The sequence below is a fragment of the Sphaerodactylus townsendi genome, linkage group LG02, assembly GCF_021028975.2.
Source record: "Sphaerodactylus townsendi isolate TG3544 linkage group LG02, MPM_Stown_v2.3, whole genome shotgun sequence".
Taxonomy (NCBI): domain Eukaryota; kingdom Metazoa; phylum Chordata; class Lepidosauria; order Squamata; family Sphaerodactylidae; genus Sphaerodactylus; species Sphaerodactylus townsendi.
This window is the reverse complement of record NC_059426.1, coordinates 78,959,442-78,985,638: the sequence shown is the minus strand read 5'-3', so window position 1 is coordinate 78,985,638 and position 26,197 is coordinate 78,959,442. Positions and strand designations below refer to the sequence as shown.

Below are 26,197 nucleotides of genomic sequence, written 5' to 3'. Positions count from 1 at the left end.
TGGAGGATGGATGCCAGAAGCAAGAAAATATGCATATGTCCCAAGTGGACTACTTAAAAAAAATTAAAGGCTTATATATCTAAAAATAAGGTGTAAACATCCTTACTTGCGATGTTTCAAAAATATATATCATATTTATAAATATCTGTCTATATATCAATCAATTGGGAACAGTGGTCAAAACTGGGACTTATTGTGAGTTGCTCTAAAGTATACACTGTGTGGCAAAACTGGGCTTCTTGCATGTTAATAAATGAAAGAGTTTCATGATCAGACCAGAAAGCCAGTAGGTTTCAGAAACAATGGCTTCATTTTCAAAGTCTTAGATATGATGTTTAAGTAACTATCACTTTAAGGGCATAATTAACATTTAAAATCAAGTATTTAAAGCTAATGTTCACATTTACGTGGCTGAAGATCTTTAACCTCTGGCAACTGAAATGCTTCCTTGCACTATGTTCAATGCATTCATTTTGCTGCAGCAGCACAACTACATACAGCACAGAGTTGCACTATGCTATGAAGCAAAACCTTTCTAGGAGTGCAAAGAATAGACGATATGGCTTTATTTCTGAAGGCTTTGTTTAACCATGTGTGACAGAGAATCAAGGGCAAGACCGCTGAGTGGGCCAAGGGGCTTGTATGTTGGAGAAAAGAGCTCTCCCAGTGTCTCCAACATATGCAATCCCAAAGGGGCAAGTTGCTAGGAGAAGAGGAGGATGGGTGGAAGTAGCTTCCCTGCTGCTTTGTCTTCACCTCCCCAGCTAGGCAGTGTCCTCCCAGGGAAACTGCTGAGATGACCTTGGAGCTCATCGGATGGCACTTAGCCCCCTGGGAGGACAAGGCGCACAAGAGAGGATATGGCACTAATGTTGCAGAGCCTTACAAATTGAATTCGCTGAATTACTGAGCCATTAATGAGTCAGTCTGGCTGAACCTCTCTCTTGTGGCCCAGAGGCTCCTGCCTTGCCCTCTGATGAGTGTGCAAAGCAAGTTCATTTTTTCCCATCTAGGTGGCATTCTCAGCCTACATCTCTCTTCTGTGCTGTGAAGTTGGTCTTCCTCAAGTGAACATAACTGTATTCAACTAACCAGTTCTGGACTTTGCTGTTGACTGAAGTGTTTGTGCCTGCATCCCCTCAAAATCAGTCAAGGCAAAATGCTCTTCCCAAAATGAACAAGTCAGAAAAAAGAAGGAGCAGGGTAGTTTCCCAATTTGATTGGCAATCCCCTTCCCAATCCCTGATGCCATTCCAAATCCACTTGTACCCAACAGCCTCCACCAAACCCAAGCAGCTATATGGCACATGGTGATAGTGCAGGTAATGATCCTTGATCCTTGGCCAGCCACCCCAAACCAAAACTGCATGCTGAAAATTATGCAGCTGTACCCAAACTGTTCTTCATCTTGTTGGAGATTATATGGATGCAGTAGGATACAGACCAGTGTGTCAAAAAGAAACCAGCACAACCCACAGGAATGTCACAAATAGTGAAGCTAATCAAGGTGTGTTTCTGCCTTACATTCTTTTGTGCAGGAGCGGGTGGTGGGAAAAGGAGATCCAGTGATGAAAGGCCATCACAGTACCAAAGATTCAACCTCTGCGGCTTTGATGATGTTTGAATCTGCAGAGAGAAGAGGATCAGGGTGCACACAGAAGCCCCTCCCACTCACTTTCTGAGGCCTTCCTTCTTTGGGAAAATGGCCTGTGGCTTTATCTGAGCTGGCAAAAGTATACTCACACCTTCAGTTATCTGTGTGACTTGTGGTTAGATGTTCTGTTGGGCTTGTGCTGCCAGACCATGCCTAGGTTTGTGGCACCTGAGCACTGAATTGGCTTTCAGCTTCATCTGGGCTGGCAAAAGTGCACTCTTGTTTTTCTTATTCTGTTTTTCTGTGTTGTTTTAATATTGGCTCTGCTAGGCTTCACAATTTGTTGGCTTCTGATTCTGCTGGATTAAGTTCTGGTATGGTTCTGTTGGGCTTTTGTTGGTTCGTGGTGTGGGAAGTGTGGACCTGTGGACCTGTGGTTGCTCGAAGATATGTCTTTGTTTTTCCCCTGGAGGGGGGAAAAGGTTGTTTTTTTCCTCCATTTGAAACAATGGGAGGATGGGGTAACTCCAACTGCACTCAGTGGGAAATGTTTGCAGAGTACAGGGGGGTGTTTTTCAAGGAGCACCAGCATAGCTGCGGTAACTCTCCTCAGAAGAACCCCAAAGTTCAGTGAAGTTTGGGAAAGGCACAATTTTACAGGCACATAATTTCCCTCCATTTGGGTGCTCACATAATTGGATCCCCCAACCTGAATATCATTAAACTTGGGGGTTCTTCTGAGGAGGATCTTAAGCAGGTGTGCTGCAGATTTGGTGCCTGTACCTTTAAAAACAATCTTCCCCCAAGCCCTCTAAAGATCTCCCATTGAAAGCAAAACAGTTACCTATAACCCACCCTATAACCCTCTCCCACTGAAGTCAATGGTGGAAGCTTTTTCCCATGGATGCTCAGGAGTGACATTGCCCATCAGAGTCTATGGGAAATTGGGGTGGGGGCTTGTTTTTCAAGGTAAAATCTGCAGGATAGCTGCAGATGAGTCTCCTCAGAAAAAAGCCCAAGTTTGGTGAAGTTTGGGCCAGGGGTCCAATTTTATGTGCCCCTACGGCGTGTCACCATCTTCCATTGGAGTTCTCAACTATTTCAGAATCGAACAAAGTACAACGATGTAAGGTGGGACCACAGTGTTCTGGTAAACAAGAACTAAAGTATTTGAATGCCTTTTCCTGATATTTTCTATCTCTTGAATGGCTGTTCCCAGTTCTGAATTTCTGGTAAAATGATTCATGTTTGCAAGCCTAACAAGTCAGTCAGTTTTTGAAAATGTCCCCATAGAAGTCTAAAAATTAAATAGGTTCCAATATCTTGTCTGTCTTTTAACTAACTTTGGGGGAAAAACCTCCACTTCAGGCAGTATTTTGCCAAGAATTTAAGAGGTTTACAATCCGAGAAGACAGCTGCTAGTCCATCACTCATCTTTTCGAAATACCAAGATAATAGTTTGATTACTTGAGTCACACAGATTAGGTGCAAGAAGGTCTACCTAGTTTTTATTCTACTCTTCTTCAAAGCCACCTACGTAATGCTTCACTTCTGCATTTTATTTTCAGAATGAACTTGTTCAGTAAACTAAGGTGAGTTAACTTGTTAGTTTCATAGCTTGGAGATTTGAATCAGGTCTTCTTAGTCCTTTTTTCATACCCTAGCTACTACATCTGATTGGCTCTCTTCAGTTGTTGTGGCCCTGTGTAATACATCATCAACAAGAAAGCCACAACTGATTCACACCTTTTAGTTGAGTTAATGTGTGTAAACGCATTGGGAGAGCAGCTGTAGCTCAGTGGTACAGAAATCTGGCAACTTCAGTTAAAACAATCAGGTAAAAGATCTGAGACTCTGGAGACCATTGCCAATCAGAAAAGACAATACCACAGTTATTTTGCTATATTACAATGGTAAGAAACTAAAATTCTGATTAAGCCTTAAATGCAAATATCTGAATGTGTCAGATGTGTCAGAAGCCACAAACAAACTGGTTTGATTTAGCTTTCTGAATTGAGACATTAAAGCCCTCATGTTTTCAGAATCATTTCCATTACTGAGATGGCCAAAGTGAACGGTGACAACCTAGAGGCCACAAATGAAATTCTGATGTTTTATCTAGGTTAAAAAGAACACACTGCCTACATGAAATTTGTTCTTTGTTGCTGCAATATATAGGCCAAATGCAAGTGATTAAAAAACAGTATTGTATAAACATGCCACAGAGACAGGAGCATGTACCATGAAACAGCTTGTTAATCACTAACTGAAGTTCAGCTTTCTTTTCCAAGAAGGGCAATGCCATATTCAGTTGATAACAGCAGACAAACCACTATCAGAAGTTAAACCACTATCTTTCCTAAACAGCATTTTTTAAAAAGTCTTCTTTTCCCAATGAGAGTACTCCAGTGTCTTCTCGTTGCCCTGTACTTCACAGAAGTTGCCCAGCATGATGCAAAAAGCATCTTCAAACACTTTAACATAAAAGCACTTTAACATAAAAAGATTGTCAACCAGATGTCACTGAAATGGGTACACAAATTTCCCATTTTCACTTTCAGCCAATACAGCCATATATCTAACTTTCAACATATTCACCAATGATAACTTAAATCCAGAGATAGCAGCCATGAACAGACAAGGTAGATCTTCTACAGACATGGGAAACACCCCAGGTTTGCAGAAAAATCCAAAATCTAAATATATTGGGGGATTTTAAAAATGCCAAAATAATAGAAAAAATGGATTACCATATTGTCACCCTTCAAACCTTAGCCTCTGTAAGTAAAAGGGGGAGGAGGAGGGGGCACAGCCCTTCCAAGGCTATCTGGGCCTCAGTTCACACCTGCTCTTCTTCCCTCATACCCTGGAGGGAGGACTCATTGGGCCCAGGTCCATAAGCAACCTCAGGGCAATTGCACAACTTACCCAGTGTAGCAGTGACTATGGCTTGATACCACACAACTTGCCTGGACCCAACACCCCATGTACTATTTGTGCAACTTAGCTGGGCCCAACAGTGGCCACCACACAAGTTATCTGAGTAACTTGCTGCTGTCAGACTTTTACAACTTGACCTGATTTTCCAAGAGAAAGGTTATGAAGGGGGAGGAAGTAGAGAAAGTTGAGAGCCAGTGTGGTACATCATTTCAGACTAGGTCACTTACTTGGTGACCTAGGGCCAGACACTTATTCAGCCTACTCTTATTCACAGGATTGTTGTGAGGACTAAATGGAGGAAAGAAGAATGATGTAAGCTACTTTGGGCCCCCATTGGGGAGAAAGTTGGACATAAATCAAGTAAGAAAATAAAGTTGAAGATTGGGGAGAAAGGTTGGATAGTGAGTGGGAAGGAGAGAAGCAAGCTGGGAAAGGGCAGAAGACATGGCAGCTACCCAGAGGTCAGAAAGAAGAAATTGTGGGGGAGGGAAAATGAAGTGACCCTTGCAATTCCTTTCAGATTCTACCCTTGTCAATAAGAACCAGCAGTTAAAGCTGACAAAACTTTTTAATTTTCACGTATTGTTGAAGGCTTTCACGGTCAGAATCAACTGGCATCTTCAGAAGCATGTCTCAATAACCCACGCCTGCCACAAATGTAAGTGAAAGCAGCTATAATCACCAGACCACGGCCACACAGCCTGGAAAACCCACAACAGCCACATTTTATTTTCTGTTCCTCATGATTAAGCCCATTTTCTTTCAAGAAAGAAAAGCCACATGAGAGAGCTTAACCTGGAGGCAAACTGGGATCACAACAGGAATTAAGTCATTACCTGCTACTTTTGAGATTACAAAACAAATGTAATGTGCTTAACTCGTATGTTAGAGACCTTCTGTCTACTATTCAGAACTTCCCGGGCAAGTCTTGTAGCAACCAAGACAAGGAATATATCAACTAAACAGTACCTGTCAAAGACACACATATACAATCTGATAAAGCCTGTATATATCTAATTTAACCTACACTATAAGAAAAAGTATATTATACATTTAATTTTAACAATAAACTTTGCTTCATTTTGGAAGTCTGATCACACATGGTTACTCACATTTAATTTTTTTAATGAATCACAAACTGTTCAACATATATCTTTGTTATGTCTTACACACATTTTCCTTGATTTTGAAAGATATCCATACTTTGATAGCTACCATAAAGCAGTATGTACTACACACCCAATTCAAAAGCTCTTTGACCCAAAGTCTTTGGTGGGACAGAACATCTAAAGAACTGTTGCCATTTGTTGCTTTGAGTCTCTACCTCTTCGGTCTGTAACCAGAACAGAAAATCCCACAAATTCTGGAATGAGTTGTTTGTAGGAGTATTTGCAAGTTAAAAAGAGCCTGAGTAAAAGAATAGACAGGAACAGACTGCTTTATGCAAGCCATCCCTCTCTGGATGGTTCATTTGTGCCAGAACTATGTCTGTGTGCAGCATATTTCATGATAAAAATTCAACAAGACAGACAGCTCTGCAACTGCTCCTTTAAGCTCAGCCCTTCAAATACCACCCCCACACACATTTCTCACTTGAGTTATTCTGCCTAACAGAACCTTGACCCAACAGAAATGCTTCAATGTAAAAACATATTTATATATTAACACAGTCTGTGTCTAGAAAAGGTTACCTTTAGGTTTTCCATCACTTTATTTTTAAAAAGTATATACATTTTTATTTTGCACTGCAATCTTCATATTGATTCACTAGCTACTTACCTTTAAACTTGGACCGAATGTTTGCCAGTTCTTTGTTTATTCTTTTTATTTCTGCCTCTTTGCTTTTACCTGAAAACAAAGAAGAATCCAAATCAGAATGGAATACCTTTTTTGTCTATAATAATATGGAGTCTTATAATCCCTAAGATAATCTGCAAAGTAGTAAAGAAACAATTTTTAACATGAACATTCCCTTTCTTAAAACTGGCAGTGAAGTCAAAAATATATCCAAGAGTTAAGATGTACAAAAAACTGGCAGCAGTTAAGCAATCAAGTCCTTAAATGAGAAGATTCCAACATCTTACATCCATCCTAAGGAAAGGAGGATTCACCTGTGGGAGCAGCGTGATGCTGGGGCACTTACCCTGGTGGAGGAGCAAATCCGCAAGCGTGCAGCTGCCACATTGCTCCCTGGCTGTGGGATACTGAATTGGATGCTGCACCAGCATCCTAAGACTGTTGCCACCACTGGCAAAGTAGCAGTGGGGTAGACATGGCTGAGGGAGGAGCCAGCGTTAGTTGGCTTCCTCTCAGCCACTGCCTGCACGACACTGGTGGTCGGGGCCTCAGACTTACACCACCAAAATGGTGGCATAAGTCCATTCAGCCCATTGAGGGCTTTTCAGCAGCTGGGAGGCTTTTTCACTTTTCAAGCCTCCCCACACCGCCAGGAAGTCTCAATAGGAGCAGCAGCCCAGCCCAGCTGCAGCCAAGCACCCGACCTCGTGGATGGGGCTGTTAATTTCAACTCCCTACTCTTGCAGACACGCATACCTCAGAAAAGGCCCATTATTTCCCAGAAAGTATACATGACAACAGGCCAAGTGTTCTCAACCTGGGGGTCGCGACCCCTTTGGGGGTCAAACAACCCTTTCACAGGGTCGCCTAAGACCTTTGGAAAACGGTCTTTTTATATTTTATAAATACTTTATGGTTGGGGGTCACCACAACTTGAGGAACTGTATTAAAGGGTCGCGGCATTAGGAAGGTTGAGAACCACTGCAATAGGCTGACCATTCCCCATCTCCAAAGGGAACACCTAATGATTTGGGTTGGGACAGGGCAGGACCCAAGTAGGATGTCATATCACATTTAACTCATATTTAATATTAAAAAGTTACTGTGGGTGGAATTACAGAGAAGATGACTCAGAGTTATTTTTAGCAATAACTATACATACTCTTGATTTTGTTCCATGCCAAGCCAGATGTCAGAACCCAAGCAAAATGCATTCAACAAGATTGAACAAACTACAAGAATTGGTTTGGAACTGCTTACAACATGTGGACAATGGAATTAAAATGTTTTGAATTAAAATCCCATATCCAATAAGATCTGTTCATGCAGCAGATACTGCAGAGCATGATCTTGTGTTTCTTCCTCCTATTGTAGCCCGCGGAGACCAGTATAATAGCACAAGGTACAAAATAAGGGCTTGCAGAGGATGGGGTGGAGTCAGTTGAAATGGCCACCCCCCTTCTCAAAATACAAGATGTTCCACTAAAACAATTGGCTTGATACAAGATCAGACAGCATAACTACATCAGAAAGATTATTAACTAATAGACAACTACCTTAATGGGATTCTGCTGTCAATGGGATTGTTACATGCTCTCCAACCACTAGGTAATATTATCCAATCTGGCTTCCATTGACTTGCCACCTGCGCATTATCCAACATTAATCTCTTCCTCTACCAAGCTTTTCCTCTTGCTGCCCACCATGAACAGAAATGGCAAACTCGATTGGGCAAGGAAGGATTCTGAGGAATTGCTGGCTTTTATCATTTTCCAAGGAAAAACTACTCCATTTCCCTCCCTTCTCCATCCCAGAAGTCTCTGGACCATGTCAAAATCACACTTGCATTCATTACTACACCATCTAATTACATCTCACACAGACTTCAGGTTCCTCCAACACAAACTCCCCCTCGCATTTTGTTCTTGACATCCAGGTTAGTGAAGGTTTCTTAAAAATACAACACTTGTATTCACTATTTTATTAGGCCTACCTATTATACTATGGCTTTTGAGTCTTTTCTATTGACCAATTGTGATAACAACAGTGTTTCTGTCTTTTACTAGTGAGATGCATTGCCAACACCAAAAGTGAAAAGCATCACTGGAACAATATATGTTCACCAGTAAGAGACACTTCCTAATAGTTACCTTTCACTTTACATTAAAAGTAAACAGAATAGAAATCAATTTATCTGTGCCCAAACAAAGCACAATTCTGGGAAACTACTATTGTAGGAGTTGGGAGACGGGACCTAGAGAAACAATATGTTTTCACAAACACACTGTGCCATGATTACAGATGAAAACCAAGCATTCAGCAAACTGTTAAACATGTATCATTTTTACAAATATTCTCAGTTTGTCTCCATTTCTCTACATCATCAGAACAATGGAAGCAAAAATGCATGTGTCAAGAACAACTGTTTTTCACTGAAGATTAGAACTTGGACTTTCAAGCATGAATAATTCTATTTAACAGGACCTGCTCACACTTCCTTTCAAAGGCCATTTTGTTAACCAAAAACATCCAGTGACCCCCTTTTTACAAAGTTGCCAGAATTAGCAAAGTCAGATGCATAGAAGAACACATTAGCTTCATGCTGAGTAATGTATTCAATTTCATGCCCTGCAAAATAACCAGATTCCTGAAACCACAGTATACTTTTATATTTGTCAAGAGTCCATTTTTTTCACGTTCTGAACATGCAAGTCAAACTAGAAACTCACTTTGCTTTCATACACTTCCAGTGAGATATTTTAATTGTGGACCCAGTTTTGGTTCTGGGTTTGAGGACCCCACGCAAGAGTTCTCTCACAGGACTCCACTTTACCGTTGTACACCCAAAGAGTGGCAGCACCATCGTAGCTGCTACATTATCAAGAAGATGAAAGAAACAGACCACCCAGCAACCAGGGTGCCAACTACAAACCATTTTCCCTACGTGTATTTCAAGAGCTCAATGCTTCCCAGGCTTGCACTGGCCAGATTGGGAAGTAGGACCATGGGAAGTAGGACCATGGCTCAGACCACCACCATCCGTCATTTTCCAAGGGGTGCAATTTGTTCAACTAAGGAAACTACACATGCAGCACCTTATAGGGCACATATGGCTTTCCGTGGATATTTCAGGTTGACAAGATCTTGCCCGAGGGGAAGGGGTGTCTAAGCCCCTCTTCCCTGCATGTGGTGGTTTGGATCCAAACCAGTGCCCACATGCCTGGAAGATGCAGAGTTTCCAGAATAAGTCTATGATGTGCCTCAGGGATGCATTCTGGAAGAGTGCGATGTGTGAGTTAAGCCCCCAGTGCTTCACTATTTTCCTCCTTGCTACTACAGACAACAGGTGAATTGAAGCTTGCTTCTCTATGGCACTGGCAGCCGCAGTGGTAGCATGACATAGTAATATGGGTTTTCTGGAACGTTTTCCATTTCAATGTTCCTGATGCCTTAAATAGAGTGTGAACTGTTGTTTTGACTCATTTAGTAAACAAAGTTTTAAAACTATCTTGTGATAATTTTATGTCCCAATAGCAACAAGTATTTATGGTGAAACAGCCTGTTCAGGAAAAAAAATAATTACGCATAGTTTGAATATTATATTCAAACAAATACAGAGCTTTGTGGAAATCATTTAAGGCAATAATATACTTCTAAAAATTCAGAGCGACTTTAGCTAGTACTTCAATCAGTACACCCAAAGTACTGTGCATGCTATGCCATGGACATTGTTGTTTATTTGTCTATTTCAAGGGAATGTAGCTCTCTTCAGTGGAGGTCTCTGGGTCACTTCAATTTCACTTCCATGTAAAATGACATCACATAAATTACTTGTCTGTTCCACATCAAACTGGTATTGATTTGACCCATACAGCCAAAGCCAAAATATTATTTTTGGATCTTGTCACAAATAACTACCTATTTGGTGAATTAATAACTTTATTTTAGAAAGTAGATTACATTATGCATTTGTGATTTTATTCCCCACTCCCTACATACAAAATCAGTAAAAGATGCATGTATTCTCCTGGGGTAATTTCCTGAGAAAGCATTACAGATTTGAAACTGCCAAGCTTGCCTAAAATGTTTTGGTGATGGCATCTATTCATTCCTGCAAAATTTATAAAAACGATAAATCTTTGGAAATAAGCGGGGGGTTTTCACACAAAAATACACAACTGGGAAATTTTCTACCCATCTATGGCAATATGGGGGAAACTGCCAGCAAGAGAGTGATGATGGTGGGCTGGGGAGCAGTAAAAGCAGCTACCACTCCGGACGTGTACTAAACAAGCCCAGCATTCTTTCACTTTCAAGGCGCCAATAACCTGAAGTCCAAGGGATTCTTGGGATGGGCCAGTAGCAACACACACAAAAGAACCTTGAGTCTTAGTAGCTGTGACCAGCCCCTTTTTACTTCCCAAACGGACAAAAGACAAAGGGCAAGCTTCCAACCTTCCTGGGATTAAAGTCAAGAAAGTATAGAAAACGAAACAATCAATCAATCAATAAATAAAGTGACTCTTAGGAGGCAGGCCATTTTCAGCATGAGTTTCACAAAACAATTAACCAGGTAGGGGTAGCCACGTCGGCTTATGTACTGGAATTAGACCTGAAGACAAAGCACTAAGATAAAATTAAAGTGGTGTATTAAAATTGGGCAAGAATATTTCTAAAAAGAATAGTGAACAGAGGGGATTAAAATACAAAGGCTAAATCAAAAGGACTAACTACACAGTAATAGAACTGGTTCAGTTTTACCAGTTTTGCTGTCTGCCCCTTTCCCTCTAGAATAATCCAGCATTCAAAGTCCACTCTTTCCAAGAGTCAGCATGGGCAGACAGTCTGATCCATAAAGCAGGTAAGGAATCAAAAGATTCAAGGCTGGATCAAGGAGCCACAAATAAGGCACCAAGAGTTCCTTAATTCACCAAGAGTAAAACTTGATCAAAAATGGACAAAGGTCTCAGCGGGCCTAAGCTCATATGACCAATCAGATCCATGGTGGGTGATGTAATTTAACTATGTAACTCTGTTATTAAGCATGTGACTGAGTGAGATGAGGTGGTGAGGGCTTATCTGCAACAAAGCCCATACAGTTCTCGTGGGCGTCAAGGCTCATGATTTCATCTTCCATTTGGATGGAATGCGGCTTCACTGTTCTCGGCCTTGCAGATTAGAGAGAAGTCAGGATAGGAACTGCCTTCTCCCAGGACCTAGACTCTTATCTCAGATGCAAAAAGTCACAACTTCCTGTAGCTGAAGCAACAACTCCGTTATTTTCCAACTTAAACTTTCTACTGGAAGCCTGAAGCCTAAACCAATGTGTCAGATAACAAAAAAACTGTACTAACGGACTCCGTTTCTTGTCACAAGTGTCCCAGTGGTTATCACCAAACCTCCTGCTGGTGTACAGAGCTCAAACCAGCAATAATTATCAAAGTAAGACACTCCCTTATAAAGCCACAGCATTTCAATAAATAAACAGCACCTGCAACATACGCAAAAGAGACAGGATTCATGTTAAAAAAAAGGAAATGTGCTTGAAGACCCTACTGCAATATTTATCATTGTGGTCTTTGTCCACTAAAAAGCAAAGTCTACCATAGCAACTTAGCATGGATAAATTTAGAACTATAAACAACGACTATCTACCTATATGAAGAACCATTAAGCAACATGGAGGATCCAAAATGCCTTACTCTGCCCTCTGAGAACCGTGTTCATAAATGACAGTTTCCAGATGGATGGAAAGCAGGTTTATTATAACATGATAGCTTAATTTCAAGAAAATCCCACAAGAAAGTACATTCTTTTCAGCTACCTGCTCCCTTCATGCCTTTGTGGTTAATGTTAATTTCTCAGTAGAGATATTGTGCACTCTCTGTAGATTACAGTAATTTAGAGCTCCCTTTTTAAAATTAAAAAATGGTCAATCCCATGCATTTGTTAGCTTTTTAAAAGGAAATTCATGACTACTCAAGCAGCTTCAAATTCTGCTTCCAAGCTAGGCTACTGATAAAAGCTACCATTTTCACAATGGAGGTACTCCTATTTTTTTTTAAAGAAATGGGTCTGGAGATGAAGTTCTATTTTTACCACTACATAGCCCTGGAAAAGCAAAAACCATTCCCAAAGATTAAACATTGGTGGAGAAACTGTATTGAACGCCAATTAAATACTATGGTATCCCAGCATGCTAGTGAAACCAGCCTAACGAAAAAGCTTACCTAAAGTGAAAATTTCCTTCCCCTCTTTTGCTTCCCCATTCATCACTTTCAGTTGTAGCAAAATCTATAGCTGTTAAAACTTTCTGGGGTGTATAAACATGGCTTAAAGTCACAGACAGCTGCTTGTGCCATCTGTGAGGTACAATTTCTCTTCAGTGTCTCCCAATTCAACACTGAAGTGCCAGAGTCCAGGCCAAGTCTGATAAGATGGTTAAAAAATACATCCACAAGCAAACAGAAGGTTAGTTAACAGTATTCCATGAGAAATGCTTATTTAGAGTGCTATGTATCAAAAGGGAAGGAAAATATGTAATCAAAGGAAAAAGGAACCATGATGAACTATGAACGAGAATGAGCTCTTTATCAAAGCACCTCATAAACATTCTGTCTGTCAGCATGAACATGTCTACAATCTCCTATAGAAGGTTTATTATATGCATGTTTTTAATTTTAAAGGATATGTGAGGGAGGGAAAAATGCAGTTGCCAGTCATACTAAAGTGAAAATAACTGGAAAAGAAGGGAAGAAACAAACGCTTCTCAGGAACAAATATATTTTCATAACATTACTAAATGAAGTGTAATAACTCATACCACAAAAACATACCAATTCACATCCAACTGAGCACATTTATGCAAAGCCTTCCCATGAAACTATCATACAGTTTGCCCTTTATAAAGTGTAGACAAATAAACTGAACATTAAAAAACTGGACATTCTCCTTAAAGAATCCAGAGTGTAAGTTTCATATTTAAAGCCTAATACTGAATTAGACCACCAGTCTATCAAGATCAATACTGTCTACTTAAGGGACTCATATGGAGGACTTTCACATCATCTATGGCCTGGTTCCGATGAAACCCAATCTTATGAGATCTCAGAAGCTAAGTAGGTCCGGTCCTGGTTAGTATTGTTGCCATGCAGAGGGAGGCAATGGCAAACCACCTCTGTTCATCTCTTGCCTTGAAAATCCCATGGGGTTGCCGTAATTCAGCTGCAACTTGACAGCATTTTACACACACACAGCACCACTTGTCCCTTTTAACTAGAGATACCAGCAACTGGACCTGGGATTTTCAACATGCTAAGAAGATGCTCAACCACTGAGTTGTAGGCCCTCAATTCACTTCAATATTATGACTAGACCAGAACCATCTTCTATGGTAGTAATAGAAATATCTCTAATATCTTATACACTGTTAATACTTCCCAACTGCAGTATACTGTATTCAAAACAATAACTGCTTTGGAAAAACAAACCAGACCTTGACTGTACAGCTGGAACCTATTTCTATTCCACCTTCCACAAAGCTTGAGGCATCTTACACATTTGATTTAAAAATACACACACGGGCAAAAACTGGAACAGCTGCTCTGAAAAGAGCAGTTATGCTAAATGATGATTGCACCCCTGGCAAACTTAAGTATTTAAATTTTTTTTAAGGATTAACTTGCATGGTTGAGATGATATATTCCTCAAATAATACAGTTAGGACAGTAAACTTTGCTGTTCCTACCCACCTCCCTCAAAAACTGGAGAAGTGTGCACCAACACACCTTTTCAGTGCTACAACAGAACATTTTGTCTTCATTCTTTTTGAAGTGAGGTCTGTAGAACTGAAAACAGTTCCAGGTGCAGCATGACCAATGTGGGGTAGAGCAGGACTATGACATCTTGCAATTTGGATGTTATGTCCCTACTATACACCCTAAGACAGTGGTGGGATCCGAAAATTTTAGTAACAGGTTCCCATGGTGGTGGGATTCAAACTGTGAATTATGCCAAGCGCCAATGGGGCTGGGAAGCGAGGGAGCCACGACAGGGCTGGCTGGCTGGAGCATTCCGGGGGTAGGGCATTCCTGCAGGCCAGGGGCTGGCTGGCGAAGGATGCAGCCGCTCGCGCGGAGAATCCCTTGGGTGGGAAGCAGGAAGATGCCTGCATAGCGCGGGCTGCCGCGCATACGCGGTGAACCTCCTGCTGGACTGCTTCGAGTTCTGCGCGCAACTGCTGAGAGGAGGGGCGTAACTAAGGCAAAAATCATGTGGCAAAATCACCAATTAGTAACCCCCTCTCGGCACACACAAATAATTAGTAACCTACTCTCGGGAACCTGTGAGAACCTGCTGGATCCCACCTCTGCCCTAAGACCACATTAGCCTTTTACGCCTGCTCAAATTCAGCTTACTGTCCTCTCATATCCCTAGTTGAATAAGGTGAAGCAAGACTTCTGGTAGCTATTTTCCGTAGAAGAAACTGTATTTTGTCGAGAAATGTGAGTGGCTTTCAGTTTAAGATTCTATGAAAGCCTCATTCAAACTCAAATATGATTGCCACTTTACTCTTTCAATCTATTTTATTATGGTTTTATTGTAATTTTTAATGCTTTTACTGCAAGCCCCTTTGAAGGGCAAATTACTTAAATACTGCCCAGCTTCTGGATTTTCTATATTTACAATAACAACAAACTTTATTAGGCTTCCACAGAATCAGGAACTGCATTATATGTATTCCCCCCTCTCCACATAAAAAACCCCTCAGCTCTATGCGCACCTGCTGATCATTCTGAAAGGAGCCTGATTACAATACAGACCAAATACCATTGACAACTACTCTTTGGGTGTTATTTTCCAACCAGCTTCCTATCTACTTAACTATCCTAGAGTCTAGTCTGCAGTCTTCCAGTTCACCCAGCATCTTGGGGAACCCTGTCAAAAGCTTTACTGAAATCAAGGTAAACAATGTGGATGTCATTCCCACAATCCCATAAGTTCATCACTTGATCAAGGGTAACAAGGTTAGTCTAGCAGGACCTGTTGGAAGACAAATTCGTGCTGACTTCGCCAGATCACTAAGTTGTCCTTCAGATGCTCACAGACTAAGCCCTTTTAAAAATTTTCAGTTATCTTCCCTGAGTCAGAGATAAGACTGACTGCCTGCAGTTCCATGGGTCATCCATTCTCCCTTTGTTGATGAGTGGGAGAACATTTGTCCTCCTCCAGTCTTGGAGGAGTTCCCATCCTCCAAGAGAACATAAGAACATAAGAACATAAGAACAAGCCAGCTGGATCAGACCAAAGTCCATCTAGTCCAGCTCTCTGCTACTCGCAGTGGCCCACCAGGTGCCTTGGGGAGCTCACATGTAGGATGTGAACGCAATGGCCTCCTGCGGCTGTTGCTCCCAATCACCTGGTCTGCTAAGGCATTTGCAATCTCAGATCAAGGAGGATCAAGATTGGTAGCCATAAATCGACTTCTCCTCCATAAATCTGTCCAAGCCCCTTTTAAAGCTATCCAGGTTAGTGGCCATCACCACCTCCTGTGGCAGCATATTCCAAACACCAATCACACGCTTTGGCGTGAAGCAAGTGCTTTCCCTTTTATTAGTCCCTGAATTCTTCCCCAGCATTTTTCAATGAGATGCCCCTGGTTCCTAGTATTGTGATAAAGAGAAAAATTTCTCTCTGTCAATATTTTCTCTACCTTCCATGCATAATGAATTTTGTAGGAGCTTCAATCCCATATCTCCCCTCAGCCGCCTCCTCTCCCAGAACTAAAAAAAGGAGTCCCAAACGCTTTCCACAGCCTCTCTCCTTCCTCATAGGAAGGTGCTCCAGTCCCTCAATCATCCTTGTTGCCCTTTCTCTGCAGAATTTTTTTCTATCCTCCTCAAATATCCTTTTTTGAGATGTGGCTGCACCAGAACTCTGGACACAGTACTCCAAGTGCGGTCGCACCACTGCTTTATATAAGGGCATGACAATCTTTGCAGTTTTATTATCAATTCCTTTTCTAATGATCCCCAGCATAGAGTTTGCCTTTTTTACAGCTGCCATGCATTGAGATGACATTCCCATGGAACTATCAACTAAGACGCCTAAATCCCTTTCCTGGTCTGTGACTGATAGCACTGACCCCTGTAGCGTGTATGTGAAGTTTGGATTTTCAAGAGCTCTTGAAAATGATGGGCAAAGGCTCCGTTAATTCTCTAGAAAGCTATTCAAGCACTAATGGGTTTATAACATATGGCCCAGGGGATTTGGACACATCCAATGCAGCCATGTGCCTCTCAAAAACTTCTCCATCCATGTCAACTAGAAGCCTGGATGTTAAATGCTGCCTACTACCATCTCTAGACGAGCCTGTTCTCTTCTTCAGGGAAAAAAACCTGAGGCAAAATAGGCCCTGGGCTTTTCCGCGTTCTCTCTGTATCAGTTTCATCATTTCCACGCAACAGTGGGCTTATCACCTCTTTACCTTGCATTTGTTCCTCACATATCTGAAGCTTTTCTTGTTCTACTGAGCCTTCCTGGTTAGCCTCAGCTCACTTTGAGCTTTGGCCTCTCTGATGGCTGACCTACAGTGCCTAGCAACACTCAGAAACTGTTTGATAGGGGTATGTCCTTGCCTCCATTTCTTTAACATATCCATTTTCTTTAACATTTCCTCTGTTCATTCACATCGGCTTCTTAGATCCCCTACCATGTTTCTGTTTTGAACAGTGAGGGCTTGAGCCTGCAAGAGCTGTTGTTTTAGGAGGTCCTTCACTTGCTCCTTTCCTTTCCAGAATTCTTGCCCATAGAGTGATTTTCATCCTGCCTCTGGGTTCATTGAAATCTGCCCCATTAAAATCTAACATATATGTCCTGCTATAAACTTCCTTGGTCCCGCACAGCAAAAAAGAATTCTAGAGGACACTGTCACTCTCCCCAAGATCCCTACCACCGCTTCATCTACCAATTCTTGTTTGTTGGCTAATATTAAGTTGAGTTTGGTCAAGCCCTCATAACTTCCTCCACCATTTGAAAAAAAAAGAATTGGCCAGGCAGGTCAGGCATTTGCATGACTCTGGATGTTTAGCAGAATTTGTCTCCAAACACACATCAAAGAAGTTGAAGTCACCCATAATTACTAGGTTCACGTTGCTTGGATATGCTGTCAATCTGTTCAAGGAGGACATCTACCTCCTCACCTGGCCAGGCAGTCTGTAGCAGTTTTCAGCCACAATACTGTTCATCCTTCCTTCCCTTATCTTCACCCAGATACTGAAGGAGACAGGTGACAGACCAATGGAAAGTATTTCCTGACAAGCAAACCCTTTCCTCACACACAGTATCATTCTGCCTCCAATCAGGCAGCCTCATCCATGAAATGCCACTGTTATTTTCATTTAAGTATCTCATGTGGATATCAGCCATTTGTTGGGTAGCTACAATTAGGAAACAATCACCACTCTGTATCATCATATTGCCTTCAAAAAAAATTACACCAAAATAGCAATGATGCTCCAGCAGACCAAAGAAGAGTTTGCTTATGTTGAAGGAATCAGCACTGTGGGTAGCTCCTTCTAGATCAACAAGCAGCAAACATACCAAAAAAAGCCTACAAAGGAGCCAAGCAAATAATCTGAATTAACCGACAAGGTCAACTAACAGAAAAATTTTATTTATGAAGTCCCACTAGTCACACCACACCCACAGTCAACTGAACAGCCAAATTGATTAGCACAAACATTTATGACAGTAACAGTATCATTTATGATGGTAACAAGATGCCACGTGGAATCTGACAGCAGTTCACAACGCACAAAGCAAGATCACCATCTTCCCATCACTGACTGATTTTCCAAACACATTCATTGTGTTTATTCTGGTGATAATCCAATAATTATCTGGTGATAATTAGTCTGGTGATAATCCAATTAATGTAAGGCTTCTTTTATTACCTATACTTCAGCATTTTTGTAATAAATGCATCTGGACCTGGGGTTTTTCCAGTTTTTAGCTGCTGGATTAACTCTTTAGTTTCCTGAGTAGTAACAAGGGACCAAGAATGGCAGTGAACAGATCTAAGAAAGCATTTTAACCAATCAAAACTCATTAGAATTGATGAATTAGGGATTGGTACCAGCTTTTTAAACATTTCTGTGTTGTGCCTTTTGAAAGAACTGTATTTTCTTTAAAAGTTACCTTTCCTCCATTTTCATACTGTTGTTTGAACAGGGCAGTAATATCCCATATTAGTAAGTCTGGGAATTTATCTGTAAAATCTCCCTTTCACTCAGAACTAAACTTTTAACTCCAAATACTGAATCAGTAGTAAATATAGTATAGCTCGCTATATTCAGTACTGCAATAATGCCATGGGACTCCTATATTAAGGATTTAGGATGCCATTTATTAAGATGTGTTCCCAGAGCTTTGCTACAGTGAAATAACTGTTGTAATATTTGGGTTAAACAATTATTTTAAAGTATAATACAAAAAGAAATTATTGTGTACAATACTAAAGATTAACTGAAACATGTGAACCTAGCTTAATGAAGGAAACTCTGTAATCAGACTGTGACCCCACAAATATGTTTTATATGTGAGGGCCATGGGAAAATTATCTTAATAATTTATCTTAATAATAATGTGATTGCCATGGGAAAATTATCTTATTAATAATAAGGAGCAGCAGTGGCATAGTGGTTAAGAGCAAGTGCATTCTAATCTGGAGGAACCGGGTTTGATTCCCCGCTGTGCCGCCTGAGCTGTGGAGGTTTATCTGGGGAATTCAGATTAGCCTGTGCACTCCCACACACACCAGCTGGGTGACCTTGGGCTAGTCACAGCTTTCTGGAGCTCTCGCAGCCCCATCCACCTCACAGGGTGTTTGTTGTGAGGGGGGAAGGGCAAGGAGATTGTAAACCCCTTTGAGTCTCCTACAGGAGAGAAAGGGGGGATATAAATCCAAACTCTTATTATTATTATTAATAAGGAAAATCTTGCAGTAAAGCCTTGGAATCATGTCCTAAGCTGAATTTTCAATGACACTGAAAGGAAGTAAGGCAAGTCATCAGATCTGCTTACAGTTTTGATTTTATGCAGATGCAATGCCTCTCCTTTTTGCCTATCAAAATACAACACAGAGCATGGATCTGAGGAGATTAGCTTTACTGCAGGATTATGAAACATTTCTTCAGCTAATCTCCTTACAGCACCATCTGTGGAGGAGATATTAACACCTTGAGATTTTTATTCAGCAGCCCAAGAATCTCCATTTAATATGTCAGGCTGGAGACAACTCTGTCAGCGTAAACTTTAAACCGCATTCCTACAGAACTCAATCCTACTATGTCAACTAGACTGCTGTCAAAACCTTTAAGTTTACATCTTGAACTTCAACACATCCAGTACTTCATGAAATGCTGCTTTGATAAAACGCTGAGTGATAATTTAAACAGTGGTGGTACTGTAGCTACCTGGCTGTTGGACTGAGCAAAAAGGCAGAATTTCTTTAATTTGGATAGTTAGATAATAGATCCCAGCTGTATTCCAGCATTCAACCATAAATGCAAGTTGCCTAGCAACCCCAAAAATCACTTCCAAACAGTCATTCCCCTTAACAAGTAATAAGCACGCTGACTGAAACTGCCCAACAGTCACAGATTATTTGGAGATTATGGCCAGCCTACGCTGGTCCAAAAAGAATACAAGGATCAACACAGGTAGACAAGAGTATTACCTAGTCAGCCACTACTATACTAAGCCTCTACAGTGCTAGTGCTTTCAGATACTTCCTGCATTGATACTTGTACTGACAGAGGACACACTTGGGATTCAGGTGTGACTGATCAGGCCATCTTACTAAAGTCTAAATAATCAAATATAAAGCATCTATCACTAGCAATGGCAAATGGGATCATCAACGTATGCTAGATATATACATACATTTATAATAGGAAAGATTTTAATAGAAAAGAGAAATTTTATTCATCACTAGAGGGCCCGGCCACGCGTTGCTGTGGCAATTGTCCTTCTCATCACAGTCCGCAACCCACACAGATGTCCATGCAGGTCCAATGATCCCCAGCATAGCCTTTTGGGAGCAGCAGTGGCATAGTGGCTAAGAGCAGGTGAACTCTGGAGGAACTGGGTTTGATTCCCAGCTCTACAGCTTGAGTTGTGGAGGCTTATCTGGGGAATTCAGACTAGCCTGTGCACTCCCACACACACCAGCTGTGTGACCTTGGGATAGTCACAGATTTTCAGAGCTCTCTCAGTCCCACCCACCTCACAGGTGAGAGGGGTGAAGGGCAAGGAGGTTGTAAGCCCCTTTGAGTCTCCTACAGGAGAAAAAGGGGGGATATAAATCCAAACTCCTCCTCCTCCTCCTTCTTTTGGGGTGGTCAAATGGAATCCCTCTTTCCCTTTTCAATTCACATTATTATATGGTGCTGTCTGGGGTTTTAGTATAAGGCAACCCTTTCCATTCCACAATGGAACTGTGCAGAGTGCGAATCCCACTGTCCATGAGGCTGGTTGACATGCACAGTCCAGGCTTGGGTAAGGCAGAACTGGGGCAAGGAGGCTATCCCAGTCAGGCAGCAGAGGCAGGGTGGTGAGGCGCTCAGATCGAGGCCAGCTCCCTGGGTTTTTAAAGGGCCACGTGCAAAAGAAGCGGAGCCGGTAGTTTTGGTTCGCCCCCACCCCGCGGATTTTCTTAGAAGAAAAAGGCAAACTCCAGCTTCATTTTAGTGAAAGAGAGCTGTGGTGAATATGGGTGAGGAAGTGGGTAAGTGGTGGTTGGATGTGAGGGAGGGCAGAGTGAGGTGTGTGAGGATGAGCTGGATGTGGATGAGAGTATGTGTGTTGTGTGGTAGTAGCGGGTGAGGCACAGAGAGTGAAAGTTACCTGCATGTATGTGGGGGGGGACCCCACCTGACGTCTCACACGGCAAAGTGTGTATGTGTTTCACTTCCACTCGTATTACTTAACAGTGTTACCTATTTACTGTTTTAACTGCTCATCTCTGGCCATCTGCGCGAACATTCTAAGCCCTCATCCCAAGCCCTCAGGCCACAGACAGACAGGCTGCACGAACATTCTAAGGGTGACAGTTAAACACAGCCAGCTTCATGGCCTGGTGCGCCAGGAAAAAGACGTTTTACCTGGCTCAGGTATGGACTTTTGGCGATTTGAAGGTCTGATTACCTGCCCGCAACAGGGAGGAACGTCCTGTGAAAATTTGGGGGCGATCCGTCCAGCCATTTCGGCGTTAGGGCAAGACCAACAAATGAATGGTTAGCTTTTTATATATATAGATTATGGCTGAGGCCGTAGGCTATGTCAAGTTTAAGCGGTCACACAGCATTGTCAGACTAACATCTGGAAGACCCACATTCAAATCTCTATTTGTGCAGTTGAAGCTTGTTGGGTGACCTTGAGCCAGTCACACCCTTGCAGCCTAACCTACCTCACAGGGTTGTTGTAAGAATAACATGGAGGAGAATAATGTCAGCTGCTTTGGGTCCCATTAGGACAAAGACAGGGCACACATAAATTCAAAAATAAATTATCAAAAAGTTATAAAGTAGCAATTTTTCTGTGTTTGGAGGATTACCCGAGACTCTGAATTGTATCTTACTTTCTATTCACACCAATTCAGCTCTGTTTCTCATGGTTTATTATAATGCAAATCGGCATAAGAGAATGTATATTGGCATAAGTACCCCAAAGGCCATTAAACATCCCTTAAACAACGTACAGTTCTTAACACTGGCCAGCTCACAAATGGCACTCTGCCTTGAAAGGTCTCCTGAAGACACTAATCATGTTGCCAAAAGAAGATTATGAGCATTTGTTAGCTACGCAGCAGGTAATTTGTAAAGCCTCAAAACAAATGCACAGAAACTGTGCTAAATTAACTAACTGGCCTCCTACATTCCTGCAATTAAGACAGTGTAATTCAATTTTTGTCTGCTGGTTTCTGAGCTAGCCAGGCAATAAAATGTATGTGGACAAGATTTGCAATGTTACAGTAATTAGTTTTAGAACAGATTTGGCTAGACTAGTTTAGTTCAGATATTTTCCATTCATCATTTTGGACAACTGATTTAAATGGCAGTGTTTATACTGGTGATACTATATATTTTTTTCTTAAAAGAAACTCTAGAGACCCCAGTGCATTTATTCCCTATATCTTTCACCTTCCCTATTTTCTCCAAATGGTAAAGATTATGAACATTTTAAAACCGCTACATAGATCTAAACCGCTTGTGATTTTAGAACAGTGGATTCATCACGACCATATCCAATGCTCCCCCGCCCGTCTCAGGAAGCCGCTGGAGGGATTCTGCGTGTGCCAAAACAAGACAGGCAGGAAGGAGACAGAGAAAATACCAGTATTCTTACATAAAACTAAAAGACAGAAAGACATCCATTGCCACCAAAGCCTCGCGAACCGGGCCCTTCTCTGCAAGCTCAACCCGAGTTGAACAGCATTCCCTAGTGGGAGAATGAATGGGACTTCTTCTGCTACACTGAGTAGGAGCCCCTCCCTAGGAAGAGGAACCATCCCCCATTCCCGCCGCCTAACACGCAGAACACAAATCTCAAGACACGCGTCCAGCATCCACGAAGCAGAGCTGCACCCGAAAGAGACCCCTCCGGAGACTGATAACGTTTCTCACGACCCTTCAGACGTTTCTCACGACCCTGCTCAATGGGAAAGGACCCTCTTTGCCCCTCCCCAGTGCGACTCACAGTTCCTGATATCAGAGATGAAGACCGCCAGGCCTCGCATCCCATCTCCCTTCGACACAGCCGGCATCCTGATGACAAAACACGAAGTCCCGCTGCTGCGATGCCGCTATGGCCGTCACTCGCTATAAAGACCTTTAGCCTCTGAAGCCGCCTCTCCACCCACGCTGCGACCGCTCCGCCTCCGCGCAGGCGCGAAGATCCTGCCTCCTCGTCTCCTACTCTGCATTACGAGCAGAGCCCGAAGCGCCCCCTGGTGTCTAGAGACGGCAGTGGGGAGTAGGCGGCCGGGGTGTTGCTTCGTCATAGGCTGCTGTCCTGTGTATACGTATAAGTCTTGCAGAAATCAGTTTTTCCCCTCGAGTAAACGTGAATATGCTGTACTTGCACAAAGATTGACTTTTTTAAAAAAAATCCAAAGGTCACCAAACTGTTGGGATTTTGCAAGTGTCTGTCACAACTTAATTATAGAGGGGTTAACTGTTTGTTGATGAAGTCACTGTTTATGACCTGATCTATTGATTAGCTATTGGTCAGTCAGATAGCCATTTCTTACATGTTAGTGAGCACATACATCTGAAGTTTAAAGTTAACTCTGTTTCTTTGTTTAAAGAGACACGACACCACCACCACAACCATAAGCACAAGACAGGAGACCAAAGGTACAGCAATGTAAATGTGTAACAGGGAAAAAAGGATTTCTTATTTTACCTCCATGTAGAAAGAGCCTGCTGGATCAGACCAGAGTCCATCTAGTCCAGCACGCCCCTCCCCTTCCCTCCCTTGCATGCCACCCCTCACTCCCTTCCCTTCCCTTGCACGCCACCCCTCCCTCCTTCCCCCTCCCTCCGCTAGGGTGGGTGGGCCATGCCCAGATGCCGGGTCCCCTCCCCTTCCCTCCCTTGCATGCCACCCCACACTCACTCCCCTTCCCTTGCACGCCACCCCTCCCTCCTTCCCCCTCCCTCCGCTAGGGTGGGTGGGCCATGTCCAGATGCCGGGTCCCCTCCCCTCCCTTGCATGCCACCCCTCCCTCCCTCCCCCTCCCTCCGCTAGGGTGGGAGGGCCATTTCCAGATGCCGGGTCCCCTCCCCTTCCCTCCCTTGCATGCCACCCCTCACTCACTCCCCTTCCCTTGCATGCCACCCCTCCCTCCCCTTCCCTCACCTGGGTTCAAATACCCACTCAGGCACAAAGTTTCTTGGTGCACACTGGATGGGTCTGTTTCGCCTTCACTCACTCACACTGCATAATTATGGGGTTTGGAAAGCGAGAGACTTTGGGAGCTCATATGCAGGCAGAGGCATTCCTCTCATTGGGCAAAGTGGACAGTTGCCCATGGCACCCCTTTGTGGTGGGCATCAAAAATGCAGGTTCGTTTGTGGGGGGAGGCTGTATTTTCAGTGTTTTTCCATTTTTGGCCTGCCCTGCAGGGGGCGCAGTTTTTAGGCTAGCAGCACCAAAAATTCAGGTATTTTTCGAGAGACTCTCCTGATGATATCACCCAGGTTTGGTGAGGTTTGGTTAAGGGAGTCCAAAGTTATGGACTCCTAAAGGGAGTGCCCCATCCCCCATTGTTTCCAATGGGAGCTAATAGGAGATGGGGGCTACACCTTTGAGGGTCCATAACTTTGGACCCCCCTGAACCAAACCTAGGTAGTATCATCAGTAGGGTCTCACAAAGATACTCTGAAATTTTGGTGCTGTTATCTTAATAATTGAACCCCTGACAGCAGGCACCCCCTAAATTTCCCCAGATTCTCCTTTTAAATCCACGTCCTTCCTGCCAATGCTTGTTTTTTTCTTCCTTTTATTCTCTCAATGCCTAATAAAGGTTGTTGTTGTTGTTGTTGTTGCTGCTGCTGTTGTTGTTGTTATTAAATCCACCCCCTTCTGCATGGATTTAAAGGGAGAATCTGAGGTCCCCAGTTTAAATACTGAAAGTGAGGCTGTTTCAGGGTGAGGGCGAATCCACCCCAAAATAGCATCACTTTCAATGTTGTTTAAACTGGGGACCCCAGATTCTCCCTTTAAGGTGGATTTAAAAGGAGAATCTGGGCTCCCAAGTTTAAACACCATTGAAAATGATGCTGTTTGGGGGTGGATTCCAGCATCACTTGTTTAAACTAGGGAGCCCAGATTCTCCTTTTAAATCCACCTTAAAGGGAGAATCTGGGGTCCCAAGTTTCAATCACATTGAAAGTGATGCTGTTTCCCCCAATTGGGGGGACTAGATACAACACCATAAAATGTTTTCATAGCAGTAATAAAACATTTTGAAAGTTTCTGCTGTGTGGCATGGCCCATTGCTGTGTTTAGATTTGTGAGCTGGGGCATGTTCTATAATGTGATGGTGACTTTGAAACCACCTAGTGGAAAAAAATCATTGTTTGGTCACAGTAGGGGAGGGTGGCCACCCATGGGGGAGCATCAAACTCAGGTTTTGCCCAGGGCTCCAGTTTGCCTAGGTATGCCACTGCATGCAGGATGTGAAAACACTGGCCTTCTGCTGCTGCTGCTGCTCCTGAGCACCTGGTCTGCTAAGGCATTTTCAATCTCAAATCAAGGAGGATCAAGATTGGTAGCCATAGATCAACTTCTCCTCCATAAATCTGTCCAAGCCCCTTTTAAAGCTATCCAGGTTAGTGGCCATCACCACCTCCTGTGGCAGCATGTTCCAAACACCAATCACACGTTGCGTGAAGAAGTGTTTCCTTTTATTAGTCCTAATTCTTCCCCCCAGCATTTTCAATGAATGCCCCCTGGTTCTAGTATTGTGAGAGAGATAAATTTCTCTCTGTCAACACTTTCTACCCCCCCCATGCATGGGAATTTTATAGGACTTCAATCATATCCTTCCCCTTAGATGTCTCCCCTCCTCCCAGAACTAAAAGAGTCCCCAAATGCTGCAGCCTCTCCTCATAGGAAGGTGCTCCAATCCCTCAATCATCCTCGTTGCCCTTCTCTGCACTTTTCTCTTTCTATCTCTTCAATATCCTTTTTTTGAGATCGCAAAGTGCCACCAGAACTGGACACGAGTACTCCAAATTCGGGCGCGGTCGCATCCACTGCTTTATATAAGGGGCATGACAATGCTTTGCGAATTTTATT

The 26,197-nt window shown here is 42.6% G+C and overlaps 1 protein-coding gene across 4 annotated transcripts in view; it reads right to left on the bottom strand.

Annotated features, from left to right (window-relative positions):
• The window catches only part of AP2A2 (adaptor related protein complex 2 subunit alpha 2), a 68,086-nt gene extending 44,816 nt beyond the window's left edge, over positions 1–23,270 (bottom strand). For all 4 annotated transcript variants that reach the window (XM_048484198.1, XM_048484200.1, XM_048484199.1 and 1 more), the window contains exons 1-2: positions 23,090–23,270; positions 6,314–6,382 (exon numbers count right to left, since the gene is read on the bottom strand). In XM_048484198.1, coding sequence (XP_048340155.1) covers positions 6,314–6,382; positions 23,090–23,156 — 136 coding nt within the window. In that variant the 5' untranslated portion in view covers positions 23,157–23,270. The remainder of the gene's footprint in view (positions 1–6,313; positions 6,383–23,089) is intronic.
• Between the last annotated feature and the right edge of the window lie 2,927 nt (positions 23,271–26,197).